The sequence below is a fragment of the Dendronephthya gigantea genome, unplaced genomic scaffold (genome assembly GCF_004324835.1).
Source record: "Dendronephthya gigantea isolate DGI-Jeju-01 unplaced genomic scaffold, DenGig_1.0 000078F, whole genome shotgun sequence".
NCBI classification, from domain to species: Eukaryota; Metazoa; Cnidaria; class Anthozoa; order Malacalcyonacea; family Nephtheidae; genus Dendronephthya; species Dendronephthya gigantea.
This window is the reverse complement of record NW_021163088.1, coordinates 496124-518517: the sequence shown is the minus strand read 5'-3', so window position 1 is coordinate 518517 and position 22394 is coordinate 496124. Positions and strand designations below refer to the sequence as shown.

The 22394-nt window shown below is 37.3% G+C and overlaps 1 protein-coding gene across 1 annotated transcript; it reads right to left on the bottom strand.

Annotated features, from left to right (window-relative positions):
* Positions 1-1696: 1696 nt before the first annotated feature.
* On the bottom strand, positions 1697-13687 carry LOC114532174. The gene is made up of 2 exons (XM_028553750.1): positions 12712-13687; positions 1697-5461 (listed from the first exon to the last, which is right to left on the bottom strand). Exons 1-2 carry the CDS (start codon positions 13261-13263, stop codon positions 1757-1759), a joined length of 4257 nt encoding a protein of 1418 aa, XP_028409551.1. The 5' UTR covers positions 13264-13687; the 3' UTR covers positions 1697-1756.
* Positions 13688-22394: the final 8707 nt, after the last annotated feature.

Below are 22394 nucleotides of genomic sequence, written 5' to 3'. Positions count from 1 at the left end.
CGGCGGGGGGGAGGGTCACCAACTTCCATAGGCACTTTTAGTTAATAAAAAGGGCTAAAATATGTATAGGGACGGTTTCATTGCCAAAGCTGGAAGGACACTACCACTATGGTTTATATTTATGCTCTAGTTATAAAACCATTTGGGCACGTGTATAGATGGGCATACGAAGGAAACAAAAACGACAGCTTTGATTTTAAAATTGTATTTAAAAGTTTTTTGGGGGCTCTTAATTGGTGTAATGGTGCATATTTGCCTATTCTTATAAGTCTAATGAAGACATTTATATCATACAGCTATGAAATGCGTTAAATAATAAAATGACAGGACTTAGAAACATATATTTTAACATCACTAATGTTTTAATATAGCTGAAACTCAATTCAAATCTTTATCCAATTTAAGACTATATTTTATGCTTTTCAAGCGATTCTATTATCTTTTACAAGTTAATAGCCATATAGATAAGCCCTATTTTATACATTAAATTTTCCAAAAAAATTAATATTTTTTGGTGGTTGAACCACCATTAGTCAAATTGCTTTAGCTTGATTTTAAATTCAAGGTACCTGAATAACCAGTTATTGATTTTAAGTTTCTTAAGAATATTTTTAATATGAAATATGCCAATGCATGTGGTTGTAATTTATAGCTGTATAGCAATTTATTTTCTCCCACCCTGGATAAATTAACCATTGTGAACAACGATGGTATTGGCTTATAAAAATAATATACCGATGGATTCAGTTTAAAGACCAGTTACATTGCTAATACATCAAAATATGAGCTGATATTAATTATCTGAACTAACCTGAGTACGCCATAATCCAATCATATCTAAAGACCTGGGGCCGGGTGTATCAAGGCCGTTTAGCTTTAACGGCGGATTAAATAACACTCTTACATCTCTCTTGAATGAGTCAACTTGAATTTTATGCACTGAATATATAGTTGTAAACAGTATCTTTGTATTGAGGTTAAAAACATTTACTTTGCTTCTTGAATAAAACGATAGACTTGCTTTCTATTTTGAACTTAACCACCGTTTAAGCTAAACGGGCTTAATACAACCGGTCCCAGTTACATTGCTAATACATCAAAATATGAGCTGATATTAATTATCTGAACTAACCTATATAAGTACGCCATAATCCAATCATAGCTAACATAGGCATTGAAATAAATTTGCATAATTTTTCATATTGCAACAAGAGTGCCATCCTATTGCCTATCGAGGGAATTTATTACTTAAAGTGGAAGTCAAGTCCGTTCTGCACATAGGTTCTGCTCATAACAAGTGTGGGCCCTCTGATGAGAAAATTCCCTAAATTTCGCATGTTTCTTATTTTTTCTTAACATAAACTCTAGTTCATATTAATTTACAAGCACAACGAACTTAAATAGTGTTAGATATTCAGACAGCACATCGTATTTTAGAAAATAGTGAAGTTTAAAATGTAAACAAACCGTTTGTTTACATACGGACTTGACTTCCACTTTAACCTATTGAATTTTCACTCAAAGACATAGAGATCCGCCGAAAATATCATTTCTGTAAAGTTGTTTGGGATTAGCTATGTACTAAATTTACTGCCATATGCCCCGAGTTTCGGATGCCTCCAAAACCAATCCCCTAAATATATGGCAGCTAGATTACCAGAGCTTTTTTATTTCGCAATGTTAATTTATACGGCATTACTTTTTACGAGGTGCTTTCGAATTCTCATAATTAATATTATTAAAGTAAGTGTCTGTTTTATACTGCAGTTTCATCCCGAATTTCCAGTACACAACTTCTACTATTTTCATAATATGGAGCAGAAAATGGTTTGAAGTACAACATACCATCTCGGTAATCATGTTCGACTTCGTTAATTGTATTCAGTATAGTTCTATCACAATTTCTTTCGTTGAAACTCGATACGGAGTCGACACTTGATCTATAATCGTTGCAAAATATTCCAGAGTCCTGCGGTTCAACCTTTCGTCGCATATCAGGATCTAGTGCAAAATCAAACGATGTCGAACGATCTGCCGAGCCATCGCTGTTGATTGAGCTTTTCAAAGAGTGCCATTGCCTTCCAGTGTAAGCCAAACTTTTCGGATAAATATTCGGATATTTAGAATTAATACTATTTCCACAGAGACGCCTATTCTTCGGAATTGATCCAACGTCCTTATTGTTTTTTTCAAAAGTTGTATTTGAAGTCAATTCTTTGTCCATGTTTATTGTCTGCTGACTGCTCAGTATAAGGGGATTAGATTCGTTCATTGGTTCAGCGGTGGAATTATGATTATTTTTTTGAAGTACAACCTGTTTCATGACGTTTAATTCATGGCGGTTATCTCCATTTACTTGGTTTTTGTGTTCTGTATTTTTGCTCTTATCACAATTTGATTCACTGTTTGGATCGCTATAATTCAAAGATACGCCGTTTTCTATACAAAGAGGCAATGATTGGTTCATCAAACCATTTATTACAACATCTGCATTTTTTCTCGCGGTATTTTCCATCTCGGAAGAATTTGTTTGAATGCTTCCATGCCTATCGTATTTCGGATGAAGTTCATTCGAATACCCTATAATGGGTCTTTTATCAGATTTGAAAAGTAACGTGTCATCTAAAACTTCACTACGGTTTTTAAAATGGTCTTCATGTCGAGCACTTTCAAATGGATCGTTTTCATTTTGATCACTTTTATTTCCATCAATGAGTGTTTTGTTCTTTTGTGGGCTATTCCCAATCAACTCCTCGACCAAAATTTGCTGAATATCTTCATTTTCATGTTCTTTGGTATCATCTTTTGGTTTACACCTGTCATTCTCATCGCTGTGTGTTGTTAAAAATTTACTACTTGATAGTTGGTTTTTACCGATTTTCATCCGACGAAGAGCGCTGCGTTTGTTAATCATGTCCGAAGCACATTCTTCCTGTCCGCCCTTGACAAGTTTTTCATCATGAAAATGATGCTTGTCGTCGTCTTCCGCTTCCGAACCATTGTAATGTTTAAAATTGTTATTTGGACCAGGACCTTTGTCCTCACTTTCATCACTTTCACTATCGTCCGGAATTTTATCATCTCGTCCACGGAAAGACATCAACGCTCTTTGTCGAGGCAAAGCAGACGAGGGATGGTGAACGAACTTGTCGAAACCCACGTTTAGACTTGAATCCTTTTTCGAGGCCAATGATTTGTGATAGTTTGCTAAAGTCTCATGTTTAGACTCGTTGCTAGCTTTGTCTCCAATCGTTTTATTTACCTTAATCGTCTCTTCCGTAGTCCGCCTTTCGTCGATTTCGACAAAGTCTATCTCTTCACACCTTTTGTTTTCTCGATAATTTGGCATAAGATGCGGGATCGGTCTGGAATGAGGTGAAGCTTCGGCAATAACAGTATCACTCGAGTCAGTTTCTTCCATTGAGCTAGTTTCCTCGTAGTCTCGTTTGACGACGGGGGATTTATTCACTTTCTTTTGATTGAGGTCATCTTCTTGTCGAAAACGAGAGTCTATTCTATCTCCCGGAAAGTTTAAAGTTTGCAGATTTGGACAACTTGAGCGCCTAAAGAAACTCGACTCAGAGAAACATTGATCATCTGGGAACATGGACCTCGAACTAATGCTTGAAATTGGTGTGTTGTTAAAGCTGGTCATACTAGTTTTACGTGACGTTTCTTCGTCTGCTGTGCTTACTTGGGATGATATTGATGGTGACACCTGAAGCAAGTTCGACTGCAATTTATCAGGCGAACATTCGATCCTATCTTGCTTTGATTGAGCACGGCTTTCTCGACTTTTTGCAACCTTTGCTTGCCATCTTTTTCCAAGGAATCCCACCACAAATACGCTTCCTCGTCGGCCCATTCTACCTGGAAGATTCTTTCCTGAAAATCCAGGATTTGTTGCAGCTAAGGAGGGTGCACTAGTTGATTTCTCTACAGTGTAATGACCTCTTTTCAGTTTCCTTTTGGTTTTCCTCTTGCTTAATTTCCTGTGTGATTTTTCACTGCCTTCGTCCTCGTTATTTGAACCGCTCATTTGGGAGGCAGATGAGTTACAAATAATTTCGATTTTTGGTAAGGCAAACTGGTGTGAAGAACTTTGCTGTTGGTGCATTTTGTCTTCGTCACTTCCACCTTCTATTTCGTCTTCATCGAGTTCAAAATTCATAGGGACTGTGCTCGACATATGTTCACCCTCACCGTTCTGCTCAATGGCTTTATTCTCGTACGCTCCTTCGCATGTGTTCGAATTGTTTGGTTTCAAACACTTTACCAAGCCTTGAAAAGGCTCATCTTCTCCATAAAGGGATATCGACTTACGATTATTAATCTTTGAAGACATATCTTTCTGATTTGTCGCATCCTCCGATCGCCTTGCGCCAACGTTCGTGCGGCCTTCGGAATTTATCGCGCAATCATCGGAACCCCTTTTGGGAATTTCGTAGATATCGCTGCCTGAAGCGTCATCTGCAGTTTTCGATACATTGCTTTGCTTTCGGTTGTCAAGATTTCTTCCTTGATCAAATTGCCGTGGTCTAGACAAGCGTCTTCCTTTCGGACTCGTGGGTGGCTCGCTGCTGTCAACAGAACTCCCAGCCATGTCTAAAGCAATTTTAGGCCAAGTTCGCACGCATGAAACAGGACTCACGTAGCTTGCGTTCTCCGACATTGCGCTCAATCTGAGCTTAGTTGCCCTGGAACCGACGAACGGCTCAATAACTTTCAAAGCATTAGCAGCTCCGATGACAAGTGGTCGTTTTCGTTGGGGGACCTTCTGTTTCGCTTTAGCATGAGAGTAGTAGAGTGAAAAGTTGCTCACAATAACAGGTATGGGCAATGCTATAGTAAGAACACCGCATATAGCACATGCCGTGCCAACAAGCTTGCCGGTAAGTGTAACGGGCACGATGTCGCCATATCCCAATGTTGTCATGGTAACAACTGCCCACCAAAACCCTGCCGGGATGCTTGAAAATTTATTCTCTTTTGATTCATGCTCGGCGTAATACATCAAAGTTGAAAACACTACCACACCAATGCTAAGAAAGAATGCTAGCAAAAAAAGCTCACTTAAGCTTGATCTCAAGGTGTGGCCAAGGATTTGAAGACTATAAGAGTGCCTTGATAGCTTAAAAACTCTGAAAACCCGAATTAAACGGATAATCCGCAGAGCAAGTATAGAATTCATATCGGTGTTTGCAAGGAAAAGTTGGACATAAAATGGAATAATTGCTGCGAAATCCAGCCAGTTCATAATCTGTTTGATAAATTTTCTTTTGCTCGGGCAAACTACGAAGCGTATCAGTAATTCTGCAGTAAACCACACCACACAGATGATTTCGCAAATGTGAATGACTTGATGTTGAATTGATGGTGATTTCGAGAAATACTCCATGGTTTCCAAGCACGACGTTATCACAGATGTGATGATCAACAGCATGCTCACCAATGCCATTATCTGAAATAATACCAAAAAAGTTTTAGAAAGATTTTTTATTCAACACACGTTTTTTATCCAACAACACTACTATGGGAAAATTTTTACATGCTAAACTGTGTCATATTTTTTATATTTTATTATTTTTTTCTGTGTAGCGTAGCCAGCCTGCATGATAGTTTAGTCCTATACTATGTTGAATATTTTGGTGTTCATTCACTGTAAAACAATAAATGAATTTCTAAAGAAATGAATAATGATAATAATAACTTAAAGTTTATACATAAAAGGACCAATTCATCAGGCTAGCTACGCCACTGTGTTTTGCATAATTTCGAGAAGAAATGGAAAATACTTCCGATTGCGATACTAATCAATTATTGGACGAGGTGGAGCAAAATATCGTAATTTGTCGGTGGCGAAAAATTATCCAAATAATTGATCTACCAGCCGCCGATAAATCACGATATTTTGCGAGAACCAAGTTCAATAATTGTTTTATAATTCACTTATCTTATTATTTTTTTGTATTTTCCGCGTTTTTTTCTTCCAGTAAGCAATACAACTAATTTTCCGAAAGTTCAGCAAGGCGAGTAGCCATTATATTGTTTACAAAATTGAATCAAATGCGCATGCTCCGAGTATTATTTGTAGCTGGAGCAACGTTATTTCATCCCGCAGTACACCTTCATGTTTTCCACCCGCGTGTCACAGGTTGGTTGTCGAGTTCAAAACAAAAATCTACCAAATCCAAAGTAAAGAGAAGAATGGACACTTTGTTTGGACAGACGATAAGCCCGAACTTCTAAATGTTGTTGTTGAGTATATGCATGACTCATGTAAGAAAAATTGTGTATAACCCGATACTCTGACATTTTGGATATGTTTCTCGGCAATTCTCGCGTAAAATACTTTCGCGAATGCTAAAACGATTTGTGAAGATTTCACCCACCATGAGAATAACCTAACTACGACTTATTTGAGGCTAATATAGCAGTATAAAGTTGAGCATAAGCCACAAGACTTGATACAAGCCTGGTTAATATGGAAACGATCTGATACGTGACGTCATCCGTTATCCGGCGTCCACACGTAATCGCTCAGCCGTCATTTTGAAATTCTTCGATCCTGGAGAGCGTTTTCAGATTCTTCCGTTTAGTGGATGAAAACGCCGGATACGTGTGGACGGTACTCGAAAATGTAAGAGTATTCTTGCGTTTTCAAATTCCTCGGCGGCATTGTGTGGACATGGTGTGCATGTTCACAGTTCTACAGTGTACTCGCGGGGCAACACGTTTTTGTACTGTACGTGGTTTGTATTCCATTCATTTTCTCAATATACTTGCACGTTTTCGCAACTATTTTAAGTTGAAACTTCTTTTCCTGGGACACACTATATAAGATGACGTCGAATATATCCTGAGCATGCAGGTGCTTATTTACACATTCGAAAATGCATAATATGCCTTTAACTGTTAATGCCTTAAATTTCGCACTTAGTCAATTATAATCACGGCTCCTGCAATCTATTTGCATACAGCTGCCCTCAGAGGGGGCATGAAAATAAAGAGAAACAAAAATATTTTTAAAATAATAAATAATATTTAACAATTAGTCACCGAAAACGAGGTGATTGTTAGCAAGTCTGTATCAACTGCATCAGTCGAAGACGAGGCAAATAATTATACTTTTTTAAAGTTCGGTTTTCAGCCTATATTTAGCTTACTCAAAAGAATTGATACCAATATTTGAATGATTTGAATATACTACATAATATATATGGCATAATATAAACGCTGAATGATAAATATGAATTATAGCCTATTTGGAAATGCTAAATTATAAATTTGCGTTGCTATCTAACACACTAGCTGTGAATATAGCAAACACGCATTAGCCGCATTAGAACTTATATACAGAATTTCCAAAAGTGTATGTAAATATAATATGATTATATTTTACTCTGTTTGATGAAATCATATCATTATCAAGGAACAACAGACGCGCGCGTCTTTGCTCTCCCACGTTGCATGCTCTTACTCTTAGTTCTCCCATTTTTTTTATCGTAAACAGCGTCTTTTAGCTATATAGCGAGCATCAGTTCTTTCCATTTTAAAAATCTCGATTTTATATTTTGTTATCACCCCAACCTAAATCTATATCATAATATCTGAATGTTGAATTATAGCTGCGTCACTGTTTCTCCTGTGTTAGATATAGTTACCTCAGTTGATTGTGTGACAGTCAGATTAAAAAAAAATTAATGGACGCGTCAAAGACATAGACAATCAGTCTGAACAGTCTCATGTTTGCGGGATTGTAGAAGATTAGCGTCGTTTTTAAAAGACAGGTTAAATCATTGTAATGATTTGTATTTAGGGGATGAAAATACATTTTGTCACACCGTAAGTGGCCAAATCTTACATTATTAGGCATCACAGAAGAAATGGCAACATTTTTTATATACCTATTAAGTTTAAATAGCTACAATGTCAATAAAATATACCCTTGAATGCACAGTTGTTTGAGTGTGAGGGATTGTAAGCCGTGCAATGTTTTATTTATCCAACTCCGTTTATCAAAAGACAAAACCCCCCCCCTTGAGTCTCAAACACAGTTGTTTAAGGGGATTGTAAAAATTTTAGGCTGATTTAAGTTCAACTACTGAGCATACACTTAGCTACATGTACTCTGTTAATTGCAGGATGAACAGTTCAGAATAGGCATCTTAGTATAATGATATAGCTAGTTTAGTTTACTTTAGCTTATAATTTTATGTCTCATCTTGTGGCAACACAGGATCATTAAGAGATGATCCTAAATAATGAAATAAAAAATCGCTTAAAAATAACATCGCTTGCACACGCGAGGATATAGTCGACCGACTAAAATCGCGTACAACAAAAATCGGTTTGTGTGCGCCAGGCTTTAGAGACAAAATAAATAAGAGAGCATAATTCATGTAGTTTATATAGTTATTGAGAAATACTTCAACAACTTCTTTTCACTCGCATTTAATCTTTTGCATGGCTTATAGTTAAAAGCTTACCCTCAGCGGCGTGGCTCTAGAACGATATTTGGGGGCTGTCTATTGTTATAAATTAGTTCTGTCCAACGGATTTATTTTCTAAGATCAATGGTTTACAATAGAGGGCAGAACTGAATATATGAATAAACACCCCCTAATTATCGTTCTTGCTGCATGTGGCCCTAATCTAATATGTCAGTTCAGCCAAATAATTATTTATTATTGTATGCTACGTCATTACGATTCGTGCACGCATGTATTTATCAGCAAATACCCAATAGGAAGTAAATACTATATACATTTTATGGAATAAAATTGGCCATAAGGAGCACCTAATTCAACTATTATAAACTCACCCAACATACGTGCATGGGACGCGTTTTTATCTAAGCGACGAAATTTTCAGAAATTAAAATTAAATAAAAACGTGTTATGAAAGGAGCTTATTGCAGATACGACGAAGATAAATCAAAATGTATCCGCGCTTCATGTCAAAAAATGTAAATCAGAATCAAAGTTATCCGACAGAGAGAAACAAAAATATTCGACGCGTTGGCGGTCGTCTCCGGTACGTGTGGGCTGGAAAGACACGAGATATTTTCGTGATAAACAAACGCTTATCATGCATCGATGACGGGGTATGCATTTTTCAAATTAACCTCAGAATATTCCGGGATTTAATATTTCTGAACTTGGTTTTAAATCACATTGCTTGGAGAAGCTTTGCAGCGTCGTAAATATACAAGAAAACCAGCGTTCCGACCTTCTTTAATTTATAAGACGGATCCTTTGACCAAAACATAGAGACTTCAAGCTATTTGTAATAGAGATTTGATAAAAAATTACCGTTATTGAAATACACTAGAATCTCGTGGATCCTTACATGGTTGTCCGGGGCCGTTTATTTATGACTTAAATCCTGTTGTTATATAGGTTCTGTGTATTTTAAATGTGATTGGTTCATTCGTAGTCACATGACTTTAAATAATTGCAATGTTTCCCGCCAGGGAAACAAGTGAAAAATTGTTGCCCGCTTCTTGTAATAACAATGTAAAGTGGGTTTTTTTAAACGTTTTTGTTCCTATATAACAAAACACTCGATGCACACTACCTCGGGAAATAGTGAGTTTTGTTTTTCCTCGAGTCTTAATGTTTCCCTCGACGACATTCAGACTCTTGGGAAAACAAAACTCACTATTTCCCTCAGGAACATGCATACCTTAAGTGTATATTATTTGAGATTGAACCAAGCGTGAGAGCATTTTCGGGGCATTAACAGACCAAAATTGGACGGCTTATACCCAGAATCATTTTGCATACTCAAAGCCATTCCTTGGTTTGATTTCCCTCCACCGTGCATTAAGGAAAATGGCAAAGAAGAACATTCGGGAATGTTTTTCTAGTTTCTTCAAATTATATCATTGTTTTCGACCGAACTATAGTTTTATCAATGTTTACCTTGACCGAGAGGGCATGATTAGTTATAATATTATATTTTTTTCAAGTGTTTACCACTTTCGCACTCAATTATATTTTTGACAGTTTTGAAGTCATGCAGATCATTTTAAAAAAGTGCAGACCCGTACTGTTTTCGTCTTTAACAGATATTTTGCAAGGCAATGTAAATAAATAATATCCGTCTTTGACCAATAGATGTTCCTATTCCCTCTCCATTCCGCTATGCTATGCACAAGAAGCGATAAATGCCTTTTAGTCACTCAGTCTGCCAATATATGAATCATTGCCTTTGTCTATATCATGTAAAAGCACTTTTTCCTGTCTGAGAAATTGCTCATCACAGCAGAAAATTCAGCAAAAAATTCCTCGCTTGAAATATAAGCTTTAAATTCAAAAGAATCTATACTTCAAAAAACTAAGCAGTTCTGATTCAAGAGTTGACCACATTTATATATGGAGCAATTTTTACCATTCAAAATTATAAAATTATTCGATGAACCTTTTCACATATATACAGGGGTCGCGTTCATGAAAGTTGCTTCAGCCTAATGAACAAGGCAAATTTATGTAAAGCACTGGGACAACATTTGCTCGTGTTGAGTTTTAACACATCATGCAGCTTGTCTCATGACCCCTGTAGACTATCCTTCCTCTTGCGTTTCATTATCCAGACAAAATGGAAAACGAATCATCAAAATTAATATGCATTATTCTACTGTCTTAATTTTCATTTTCATCGCTCCAATGCCAGACATGTCATTACACGAAATTTCGGTCGTGTAATTAAATGTGAATTAGTTCATTCACCTTTAGTCTAAGAGTGAAATTTATACTGAATCATGATAATTTAAATTCCTTGTTATTATACGCATGGCTCTGGACACCCAACCAACAAGAATAAGACAAGTTTAAACTTATAGCATATAGCAAAATGATATTTGCAGCTCAAATAGTATACTTTCAATTCGTTAAATATATTGAAAAGCATCGTAAATCTGGTGAATCTACTTTATTTTCTCCAAACTTAGAAAGTGATATAATTATCTCGCTGGAAGACTATTTTAGATTAACCTATAAATAGGACTTGCTCTGTCTTGACCAATATTACTCAAGCGACTTAAGCTAGTGTACTGTCTTTGGCACTCTTTGCAATAATATTGCTTAATTCAAAAGCATCGTCAATCTAGTACTTGGCTTTCTCTAAACTTGTAGTAAGTTATATAATCGTTCTCGCTGGAAGATTATTTCAGATAAAACTATGAATAGTACGTGCTACTGAAGTGTATTGCCTTTGCAATATTGCTTAATTCAAAAGCATCGTCAATCTAGTACTTTGCTTTCTCTAAACTTATAGTAAGTTATATAATCATTCTCGCTGGAAGATTATTTCAGAAAAAACTATGAATAGTACGTGCTACTGAAGTGTATTGCCTTTGCAATATTGCTTAATTCAAAAGCATCGTCAGTCTAGTACTTTGCTTTCTCTAAACTTAGTAAGTTTTATAATCGATCTCGCTGGAAGATAATTTGATTTAAATAAATGAATAGTACGTGCTCTGATTCAGACCGATATTACCCCAGCCATACTGAAGTGCAATGCATGTCTCTGCATTAATATTGCTTAATTCACAATGATTGGAAGTGAGATAGTGATAAAAAATGACTGGATACGTGATCCCCAAACTATATACTTTCGAGTCCGTTTAATATTTAATTCTACTTTACGCATGCTACGCCTCGACCTGTTCCGAATTTTGCATTTGAAAATAAGTTAATTGCACTATGAAGACTCTGCAGTTTTGGCTGTTTCTTTCGACTTTTAATTGATGTGAACGAGCAAATAAGTCACTGTTGTGCAAATAAAGGCACTTATACTTCCGAGCAATCAAACTGTCAAGTCGCTCACATCCGTCAAAAGAGAAAATCACATTCAAAATCGAGGAAGCATAAATTGCACTTTACAAGTGTGAACAGAACTAAAGCGTGATTTCCGTGTAGGTCATGACTGACCGTCGGCTATGCCTCTTATCTGAGAACAATGAAGGATATAGTGCTTTTTTATTCTGAATAAAATATCTTCGTCAGAGGCCCCAAACAAAACATCACCGACTGTCGGTAATGAACTGAAAAACACGCTTATAAATTGGTTTAATTCATGAATCATAGATGCGTGGCTTGCATGGTCTTGTAGATCACATGTTGTACATACTGTACATATTATTGCACTTCTTACGTTATGTAGTGCTCAACTTACAGCTATTTAATATTTATACGAAATATTAATTGAAATTAAAACACAACAACATGCATATATATAACTTCATCATCTATATAATATATACAAGAAGAACCCGGACTTCGTATTATATATGACATTTTGATGAGGTTTCGCGTCATTAAAAGAGTGAACATCGAGTAATATAAACTTAATAACATAATATAATATAAAATATAAATCGATGAATGTAAATATATAAAAGAAGCTTGCATGGATACGCTAACTAGATAATCGCTAGTTTACGAAATATCTATTGAATAAATGTACAGCATTTAGTATCTAGCGTGTTTTGTACGAATAATCTTGTTTGTTTAAGACGGTTATTTCAAGCAGGTAATGAATCATGTTTATGTAAAGAACGTATCACTTTAACTGAGTTCGCCTTCGTCAGCGCGTATTTTAACCGAATGCGAGGCGCCAAATCGTAAACAAAATCAAAAATTTTGAATCAGAATAATTTCTAACATATGTTCTACAAAATAACGGCGCATTAAAGATAATTATTACCTTTGCAGTTAAAGAGCTCGACGGCTCCTCCAAAGTTAGCCATATTCTTGATTTATACCTGCGTAAAACCTGTCTGTAGCTTCGCAAAGGTAACCCGTCCTCTCCTTCGTCGTGGAAACTATATTCGTGTTCGCTCGCAGCTTCTTCTACGATCTTATCAAATGAACTAAGGTTCGCTTGGGCTTCCCCGTGCTTTTTATAATTCATCCAACAGCATGTCTCAATACTAGCGTCTTCTAGTCCCCAAAAAGCCAGTTCCTCCTCGAAGATCGGTCCACAAACGTCGTTCGGGCAGTGCAGTTTTCCCGTGCGATAGTAGTTCAAGATTTGAGCAAAAACCAAGGGGTGACGGTCGAAAAAAAACTCACCCGAATTTGGATCAAATTCAGGCATTTGCGTCGGATTATTGTTCGTTAATGAGTGCAATCGTGAATCAGGTATGTTTCTCAATGTGCCGACGTAGGTCTCATGCCTTAAACCGCCAACGTTGAGAATCACTTTATTCCTTATTCTCACAAACCGTTCGTTATCGTCTCCTTCGCTTCGTAACATTTTATCAGAGGAGTTTACTTCGGCAGGATCGATGAACTTTTTTCGTTTACATCACTCGTATATTCTTTATTCCCGGCTGAAATGGCGAGTCATAATAAAGTTCTGCTGATTTATTCAATTACAACTTAGCTAGTTTTAAATTCATATTTACAACTAATGACCTGCTGCTGGAAAAAACGAATACGAGGTGTCACTTTAGTTGCCAGATGTTTTTCCGCTTTTCCATTGTAAGCCTTCTAATCACCGATATTTTCTTTCTCGATATTTTCAGCTGGCGAGGACCGATTTGATTCTCTGCGCGAGTTTTATAGTTAGACAGTAATTTTTTCCCCAAAGCAATACTTCGCTTTCACATTTGCTGTAAGGTGATCAACATGTTTATCTTTGATATCAAAAACTTGCATGCGTAGCGGCTCTGTCGTCCACTTGATATCATCGATGCGCATGCGCATGTGGGAAACATCTGCCATTCATAGTCAGTCGGAGGCTAATCTCAGTAATCGTATTCAAAACCTGTTTATATTTCTAGTATACGTGAGTCGCTACATTTTCTCAATATTTTTAGTTTGCCTCTTACTTCTAAAAACCGGGCATGTGGGAGTAACAATTTTGACTTAGTTAAGCGTAATCCCACACACGGGTTATTCTAATATGACTCGCCAAAATGACTCGCTCCCTCCCTAATGTTCATTATTCTCTTATCGTGCATGGAATCACTCTCAGCGCTACTCTACATGTAGTTTATGGCTAGATTTTTACATTAATTTCGATGACGTTTCATTTTAAGTATTCCTCCCTATATTTACATTCATACAATAAAAAATATTGCGTTCTTTGGTTAAGATGTGTCCAGTATGTTTGACTATGTTTATTATTCAGTTTTACCCGCTTCACTCGATAGCCTTTGCAAAATAATCCTGGTTTAAACCACGCATATTCATTTTGACGCTGTCAAATCGAAGTGCGATGTGTCAAGGCTATGTTCAAGTCAAACTGTGCATGGCCATGGGCGTTCGCATTTGTGCAATTTATTTTTTACTCCAGACTATTCATTTTGCCACAAATATCATGATGTTCTGTGATGTTTATGCCGTGGACGCAGGAAAAATCAGATATAAATTAATGATATTAATTTTGAGCTTTTCATCAATAGATGGAAACGTCAGTATGACGACATCATCAACTATGAAACGATTGTCTTTATTCATAACATTGAGCAAAGGCTGACTATTGGCTCGATAGACATCGCGTATTTGTGGTCGGAATAAATCAACCATGGCAGACTATTATGCAGTACTGGCCGAAAATTTTGAAGAGAGATGAAATAAATAAATTTCCAATGGGCATCATAACAAAGTCGTCTGCTTGGGACTCGATATTTGACTCCATGTTTTAACGGGCTCTTTTCATGCGGTTGTGGATCTAAAGTCGTGGGTCGTGGGTTTGTTTTCGTGGGTCGTGGGTTTGTCTTTGTGGGTCGTGGGTTTCCCTTAGTCACCCGTGTGTTTGCGATCGTGGGTTTCTGTTCGCAGTTGAATGATTGTCGTGCACCTGCAGTCGAGAGTCGTGTGTTTGCACTGATTGCGTTCGGTTATTAACGGCAGCGCAACAATTGAAAGCAAAGACTGTGTTTGGTAAACTAAAAAATATATTGCATTGGATCTCTTACTCTTGCTAGTTCGAGGAACCATAAAAAAAGAACATTAATCTGATGCTAATTTACTTCTAGAACAAAGCTAATATAATATAGTATTAGACGGTTGCGAGAAAATATGGATTTTATGTTCGAGTGGGAAAAACAGTACCTCACGAGTGAGCGCAGCGAAGGAGAACATAAATTCATATCTTCTCGCAACCAGTTATGATTTTTGGCACTTTACTCGATGCAAGTAAGGTATAAATTCAAAGAGTTCAAAGGGTCTTAATTTGCTCAGTGCATGGCAAGAGCACCGTCATCGCAAAAGCGTATATAGGTTCCATTCCTGCCTGAGGAGCGATAGTTGACTTATTTTCCAGCAACTGTTCCTGGCTTGAATTTGAGGTGTGTATAATTCTACTCGAAATTAAGACTCTTCTCGAAACCGTTTAATTTTCTGTTTATTATAATTATTATGGACAAAATTCAAAGTGGCAAAAATACACACAAAGACGACATGTAAATAAGCTGGCGCAAAAGACCATTACAGCTATTGTCCGTACGTATACAGGGTGTCTCAAAAAAACGCAACTGAAATATGCAAGAACATTAATACAGCTCTAAAGTGCACCTCTGGGAATTGAAAATGGCTCTTAATCCTTTATTTACAATGCTAAAAGTCATTTTAGCTGAACTATGGTGCAAACTCGAAAAATATTAATATTCTTGCATATTTAGGTGCATGGTTGCGTTTTTTTGAGACATCCTGTATACACTAACGTAAAACATAAAACCTTCTAAGTTGTTGTATAATTAATTTTGTGCCAGAAAAAACACACCGGCAAGTCATCAACAGAAACCAACCCTACATGCAACCTTTTAATCTTTGATTTCAGTATCATTTAAATTATTTTAAACTCTTATGTGCGTATACGCACGTATACAAAAAACGCGACTGTGGTAAACAGTCCTTAATGAAGCGTTTAAATTCCAAAACGAGCTTTATTTCAATAGGGGGTACTCTGTACTGGGTGTATAAAAAAAAATTCGAATCGAAATTTTGCGTGTAATAATGCAAAATGTATTTGACAAATTTGGTTGATTTTTACACCATTGTTAAGTTCATTTATTTCTCTTTCAAATGACACGTTGTACGTGTAATTTAGTTGAAAAATGAAGAAGTACTGGTTCGACAAAAAAAGTTCATAAAAATCACAATTTTCCGCCGATGGGAACTGGACGTTTGTTTTATTCAAAATTAGTCCCAAAGGATTAAATTTGCATTTTCTTTTGTCTGGAGGTCTTCATTTCGAATTCCCATCGGCGGAAAAATCTGATTTCGAGCAACAATTTTTAAAAGACGATAACTCGGCCAGTTTTGGTCATGTAGATATAAGAACGGTATAATCGTAAACTAAATAAGCTAATCTTTGTTGCTATATAAAAATTATATCGTTTGCTTTAGTATTTTATACACAGCGGCTTGTCAAAGTTGGATTCGAATTTTTTTTATACACACAGTAGTTAAATATTGCGTTTTTTTAATACGCCCCGAAGTACATTCAAATATTAGCATACGCACTGATTTTCTCCATCCAGATTATATTAAGACTGTAATACACGTCAATTGAATATTAGGACTTTCAATCTTCCTCGTTCGCTCTAATTAATTAAATTACACCTTTCCCTTGACATTGCTCGGAAAACAAAGAGCTGCAGTCACGATTTCTGCCAGCTGGTTGAAAGAAGTTGCATTTCTCGCAACATTCCCGGTTAAAGGTTAGGTCTAAAAAAATCGTTTGTTTCTGTTCTTTGTTTCTCTTATCCCGAAAAGTATCGCTCTAGTTTTGGTCCTGCGTTGAGTCGAGACGTTTACCAGGATGGACAAATCCAGCGTTGTTCCACCGGGACATTTACACCCGGGACGTTGCTTTTTAACACGGAAAAATTGAAATATAGAGAAGGTCTTAATTGTACTGCCGGACCGGTTCTATTGTTTTAGCTAAATTAAAGCTGTTCTTAATCTTCTGAACTCTATTATCATTAGTATTCTTATTACTAGACTGTGTTGTTTGTCGCTTTATATTTGAACATACGAGACAATTATTAAGGCGTGCTTCTGTACCCTCCGGAATTGAACAGTAAATTTATAAAAGTAAATAGACCGGAAATACGTCATAGACGTATGAGAGCATGCGGTATGTAGATTTTGAAATTTGAAGGAGAATTGAGAAGCGATAGAGATTTGAGATTTGCAATCGACTAATAGTAGCGATAAAAGCGTGATCTACACTGTAAAAATCGAAACAAATAAAGTTACACAAAACACAGAGAGTGAAGGTAACATTTTGGGGGCTCAGGCGGGAAACCTAGCGATGTATTTCGGTGTACTTGGCGACTAGATGAGAGTGCAAAGTATACAGTATACAGCGTGAACTCTGGGAGATATTATGGCTACAGCTGAAGAAACAGAGATCATTTTGGACGGTAAATTGCTGGCGTTAAGTGTTACCGAACTGACTGAATTTGGTTTGTATCTGAAAGTCGATAAAGCGATGATCAAAGAAGGACAAACAAAGGTAAAAATTATTAAAGTAATTCGAGCCGAACTCGAAAAGATAATAAATATGCTCGATTCTGACGAACAGATTAGCGAATATTTACAAGGTTTAATTGATTTTCTCGACAAAAATGCTCAACCTAAGCAGTCCGGTGAGGGAGATAACATGGTAGAGTCTACGGCCGAGCTAGAAAAGCTCGAAATAGAGTTAAAATTTATTAAAAACAAAACACTCCGAAAATGTCCCCGAGTCAAGTAGAAGCAACCCGATTGTTGCTGACACAGCAAAAATACCTTTGTTTGGGACAAACGCGCTTTCATTTTCACGAGAAAAATGCCACTGAATTGTATCAAGCGTTAACGAATATAGTCCAACAGCCGAATTAAGATTCCCAAGCATTTCTGATGAGAGCACTAACTATCAGACAGAAAATTGTATTCGCTTCAAAGGAATCAGGTAGTGAGATTAAATATGATAGTTCTTCGGTACAAAGTTTGTTTCTACACGCACTCGAAACCGGTCTTAAAGATGAGACAATCCGTGCCAAACTTCGGCCTTTAATATCAAAAACTGATGTATCTGACGAAGAATTAATGGAAGCAATGTTTTTGGCGGTGTCGGCAGAAACAGATTGTAATAAGAAGTTTAATGTAGCAAGCCCAGCAAAAAAACATAAAAGCGCGTGTCTCGGCAGTTCAAAAAGAGGAGGACACAGAGAGGACAAGAGATTTTAGCAGCTATTTAACAAGTCAAGACTGACTTATCGACCATGCAGAATGAGATGAAAACACTCCGTGAGACGGTGCAGAATCAAAATCAGGGCACAGCAAAGGCGACTCGGAAGTGTAAAAGTTGTATGGGGAATTAAGTCACATTGCTGGGTATTGTAGAAGAGGAAAACAAAAGTGGTCGGGAAACGGACAGAGGCTGAACCCACGGGACGGAGTGTAGCTGATGACAAAATAAATTCGTCCCAATGCAGTAATTGTACAAGATCGGACACGGTATTGACAAGTAAAATGTTGCAATGTTCACGGTGTAAATCTGTACTATATTGTTCGGAAGAATGTCAGCGACATGACTGGCCAAAGCATAAGGACTTATGCAAGACCATTGGGATGCTGAAAAAGATAGAACAAGTAGCCAACTATGTTTCCCTAGGAGATAGTTCAGATGATCAGGTTTACCCTAGTCACTTGTCACCTAGACAGCATACTCGTGTCGCACAACTAGTTAGGAACAAGTGCTCTGTAAACTGTCAGTTAGATGGGCAAGTTGTTACTGCATTGTGGGACACCGGCGCACAGGTCTCGATCATTTCGCAAACTTTTATGGGTAAACAGATGTTAACAAGTAAACTAAGACATGTGGAAGAACTCTTAGGAGCAAAAGGAAAAATTGAATTGAAAGCTGCAAATGGCACGCCAAATCCGTATTGTGGTTGGACTGAAGTTAGCGTGAGATTGAATGAAACCCAACCTGATATTTTAGTACCGTTTTTGGTAACAGAAGAGAATATTGGACCCCCGATTATTGGATTTAATGTCATAGAACTAATTGTAAAGGAGGCCAATAGTATGAGTGATGGTAAAGAAACATTTGTGAAGAGAAGTTTTTTTCAGTTGTAAGGGAGAAAAAGTACTGATCGATCTTATTTCAGCAGAGGAACCGGGTGACCTTTGTCAACCTGGCCTTTTACTTTCTGCATAATATACGACGTATTAGAAAGTACCTCACACACGAGTCTACGCAACAGCTTGTACTTGCTTTGGTTATTGGACACTTGGATTATTGCAATAGCCTCTTTTATGGATTGCCGGCGAACCAAATTAACAAGTTACAGCGTGTTCAAAACGCAGCAGCTAGATTGGTGTCTAACACCCCTCGTTTCTTTCACATCTCTCCTGTCATGTACCGACTGCACTGGTAGCCGGTGAAGTACAGAATTATCTTTCAGATCATTTTAATTACATTTAAGGCCATGCAAGGCAATGCTCCAAGGTATATTTCAGATTTAATAAGTTTCAAACAACAATCCCGTTATAGCTTGCGCTCAAATAACGGGTGTTACCTTGGGTACCCTAAAGAGAGAACTAACAAAACTACAGGAGATAGAGCATTTGCTGCGGCCGCGCCAGCTCTGTGAAACTCATTACCTACCAGTCTTAGAACTGAGAACAGTTTGCATAATTTTAAATCATCTTTAAAAACGTATCTTTTTAAATTAGCATATGAACAGTAGGTGTAGTTTTATCAAATATAGTTTTAGTTATTTGTAAATTAATACTGTACTTATATCTTGGTTGTATTTATCTTATTTCATGTAAAGCGCATTAGATCATATACATATGTATTTTGCGCTATATAAATTTTAAATATTATGTCGTAAAACAGATATTGTGATTCCGAAAAACTAAAGTATTGACGTATCTTGTCGTTCGAACACTGGTCGAATAAACATCACCGTTCCAGTTCTGTTTGAACCCACTGATAATGCGGAATTGCCATCAGGGTTGTCATTACAAGAGTGCCGAAAAGGGAAAGAAGAATTATGATCGTCGTACACGCTACGTGGACTTACAACCAGGCGATCGTGTTCTGTTTCGAAACCTCTCACCGAGGGGAGGACGGGGAAACTTCGAGCCTTTTGGGAGGAGGAAGTACACGTAATCGTTTCACGCAAGGGACCCGAGAGCCCAGTCTACGAGTTTAGACCCAAAACAGGACGGGGACGTAATCGTGTGCTACATAGGAATCTCCTCCTTCCATGTGAATATCTGCCACTAGAAAACCGGCACGACGTGACGTACTCCAAAGACAATGGAAACACATCAAGCTACAAAACGCGTACCTCACAATGAGAGCGAAGACGAAAAATCGAACAGTGAAAGCGATACCGAGGATGAACTTCGAGTTATCGTCCATCGACCTGCAGAGAGAACGGAGATTAACCCGCAATCTCTTGATCCAGCTCAATTAGAAATTGACCCTGCAAACGAGATTGATCACACTGCGGAAGAGACCCTGCAAGATACAGTGCAAGAAAACGTGGAAGCAATTGATGAACTTCAGGGTCACACAGATGACACCCAAGCAAACGTCTCTAAGGAGAATGTGCATGGTGGTAGGAATCCTGAGAACATGATACCTAACCCAGAAATGGAAACCGACGGTAATCGTGTGGTGCGAAGAAGACCCCCCCCCCAAGATTTACATATTATGGTCCTGGAAATCCCGCGTATATCAACCCAGTTTGTGGGGAAAAAGTTGAACAGTATTCACCAGTCCACAGCGATTACGCAAACCAACATTTCTATCTACCTCACCCTCCACTTCCGATATTTCACTGGAATCCTCCATTTCCTTCTTACGGAACACCACCCGCAACACTCCAATTTTGGAACCCATACCCTACCCTTCCTACTGTGTGGTAGATTAACATTTCAGAGGACAAGAACAAATTATTGTTTTACTTTAATTAAGATAAGCGAAAGATAACGTTTTGGGGCATGTAACATAACAATTTTAGGGTAACTAAAAAAAAAGCAACGGCTTTCAGTTGGAGTACGTAGGACAGTGAAAAGAGTATAAGCAGAACAGATTATTAACGATGGGCTTGATCAACCCACTTCAAAGTTAAGTAATAATTAATTTGAGAAGAAGTGTTACTAGACGAAGCAGAAGTGTCGCGTATTCACATTCCGAAGATAACTCTTTTAGAGGGGGAGAGTGTACCCTCCGAAATTGAACAGTAAATTTATAAAAGTAAATAGACCGGAAATACGTCAGATGACGTATGAGAGCATGCGGTATGTAGATTTTGAAGGAGAATTGAGAAGCGATAGAGATTTGAGATTTGTAATCGACTAATAGTAGCGATAAAAGCGTGATCTACACTGTAAAAATCGAAACAAATAAAGTTACACAAAACACAGAGAGTGAAGGTAACACTTCTAGAGTTTTCCGGCAATTTAATCTCAACATTGCAAGTGAGTGCATGGGACGCGATGAAAAACGGCCCAGTTCCATATAAAGAGAATGCGATGAATAGTATAGAAATACATGCTGGGATCCCAAGCATCGTCCTGTTCCGGCTTTAATACAAACGTTAACATTCCTAGCGCCTGCCTCGTGAAATTAAACTTATATATTAATGTAAATTGCGTATAAAAGATCTACCACAATTAAGCTCTTCGGTTTGATGCACCTTTGAATGCTACACCTTTCATTGGCATACTTTCGCCGCTGACAGTTCCGATGGCATTTGGAAACACTTTATTACTATTCACTTTCTTGAGATTTGGTATTCTGTTAAATAGAGTCTCACTAATTGTGTTGACGGATGCCCCAGTGTCACATAAATATGATGTCAGTATGTTACTTACTTGGCCTTGCACGAATGGGCAATTATTGCGAATCTTAAATGTAATATGATTAGAATTAACAGAATGCATACTTGCTGATGGGACAGAAAATGACAGGACCTCAGGGCAGAATTCAAAACAACAACACTCGATTCTTTATTCATTTTTTTACTTCCTTTAAATGACAAATCAACTAAATCATCACAGATTGGTACATCTATTCTGTACAAGGTAAGGGACATTGTTCTGTATAGTGCTATGGTGACTCATTCACCTCTAAATTATCTGCACACATTTTGTTTACTGGACTTAATACATTCATGGAAACTGTATTACAATTCATCTTTGGAGGAAATACCCTCGATCTTCATATAGTACATTGACAGGCTCATCTGTGGACTGATAAATTAAAATCAATACCTATAAGATCAGGATGTATACTTGTCCTAATTCAATATCAAATAGGAGGCTGACCAAATCATTCTCTTCTTCAATAATAACTAGTGTGTGTGATAGTGATCAGATGGATCATCATCAATCTCATCAATTCCCTAAAAAATTTGCTTGCCT

Bases quoted from the DNA above. Each gene is read 5' to 3' on its own strand.
- LOC114532174 (XM_028553750.1), bottom strand. From the start codon at position 13,263: ATGTTACGAAGCGAAGGAGACGATAACGAACGGTTTGTGAGAATAAGG. The intron at 5,462-12,711 runs GTAATAATTATC...GTATTATTTCAG, and splicing joins CGAGCTCTTTAACTGCAAAG to ATAATGGCATTGGTGAGCAT.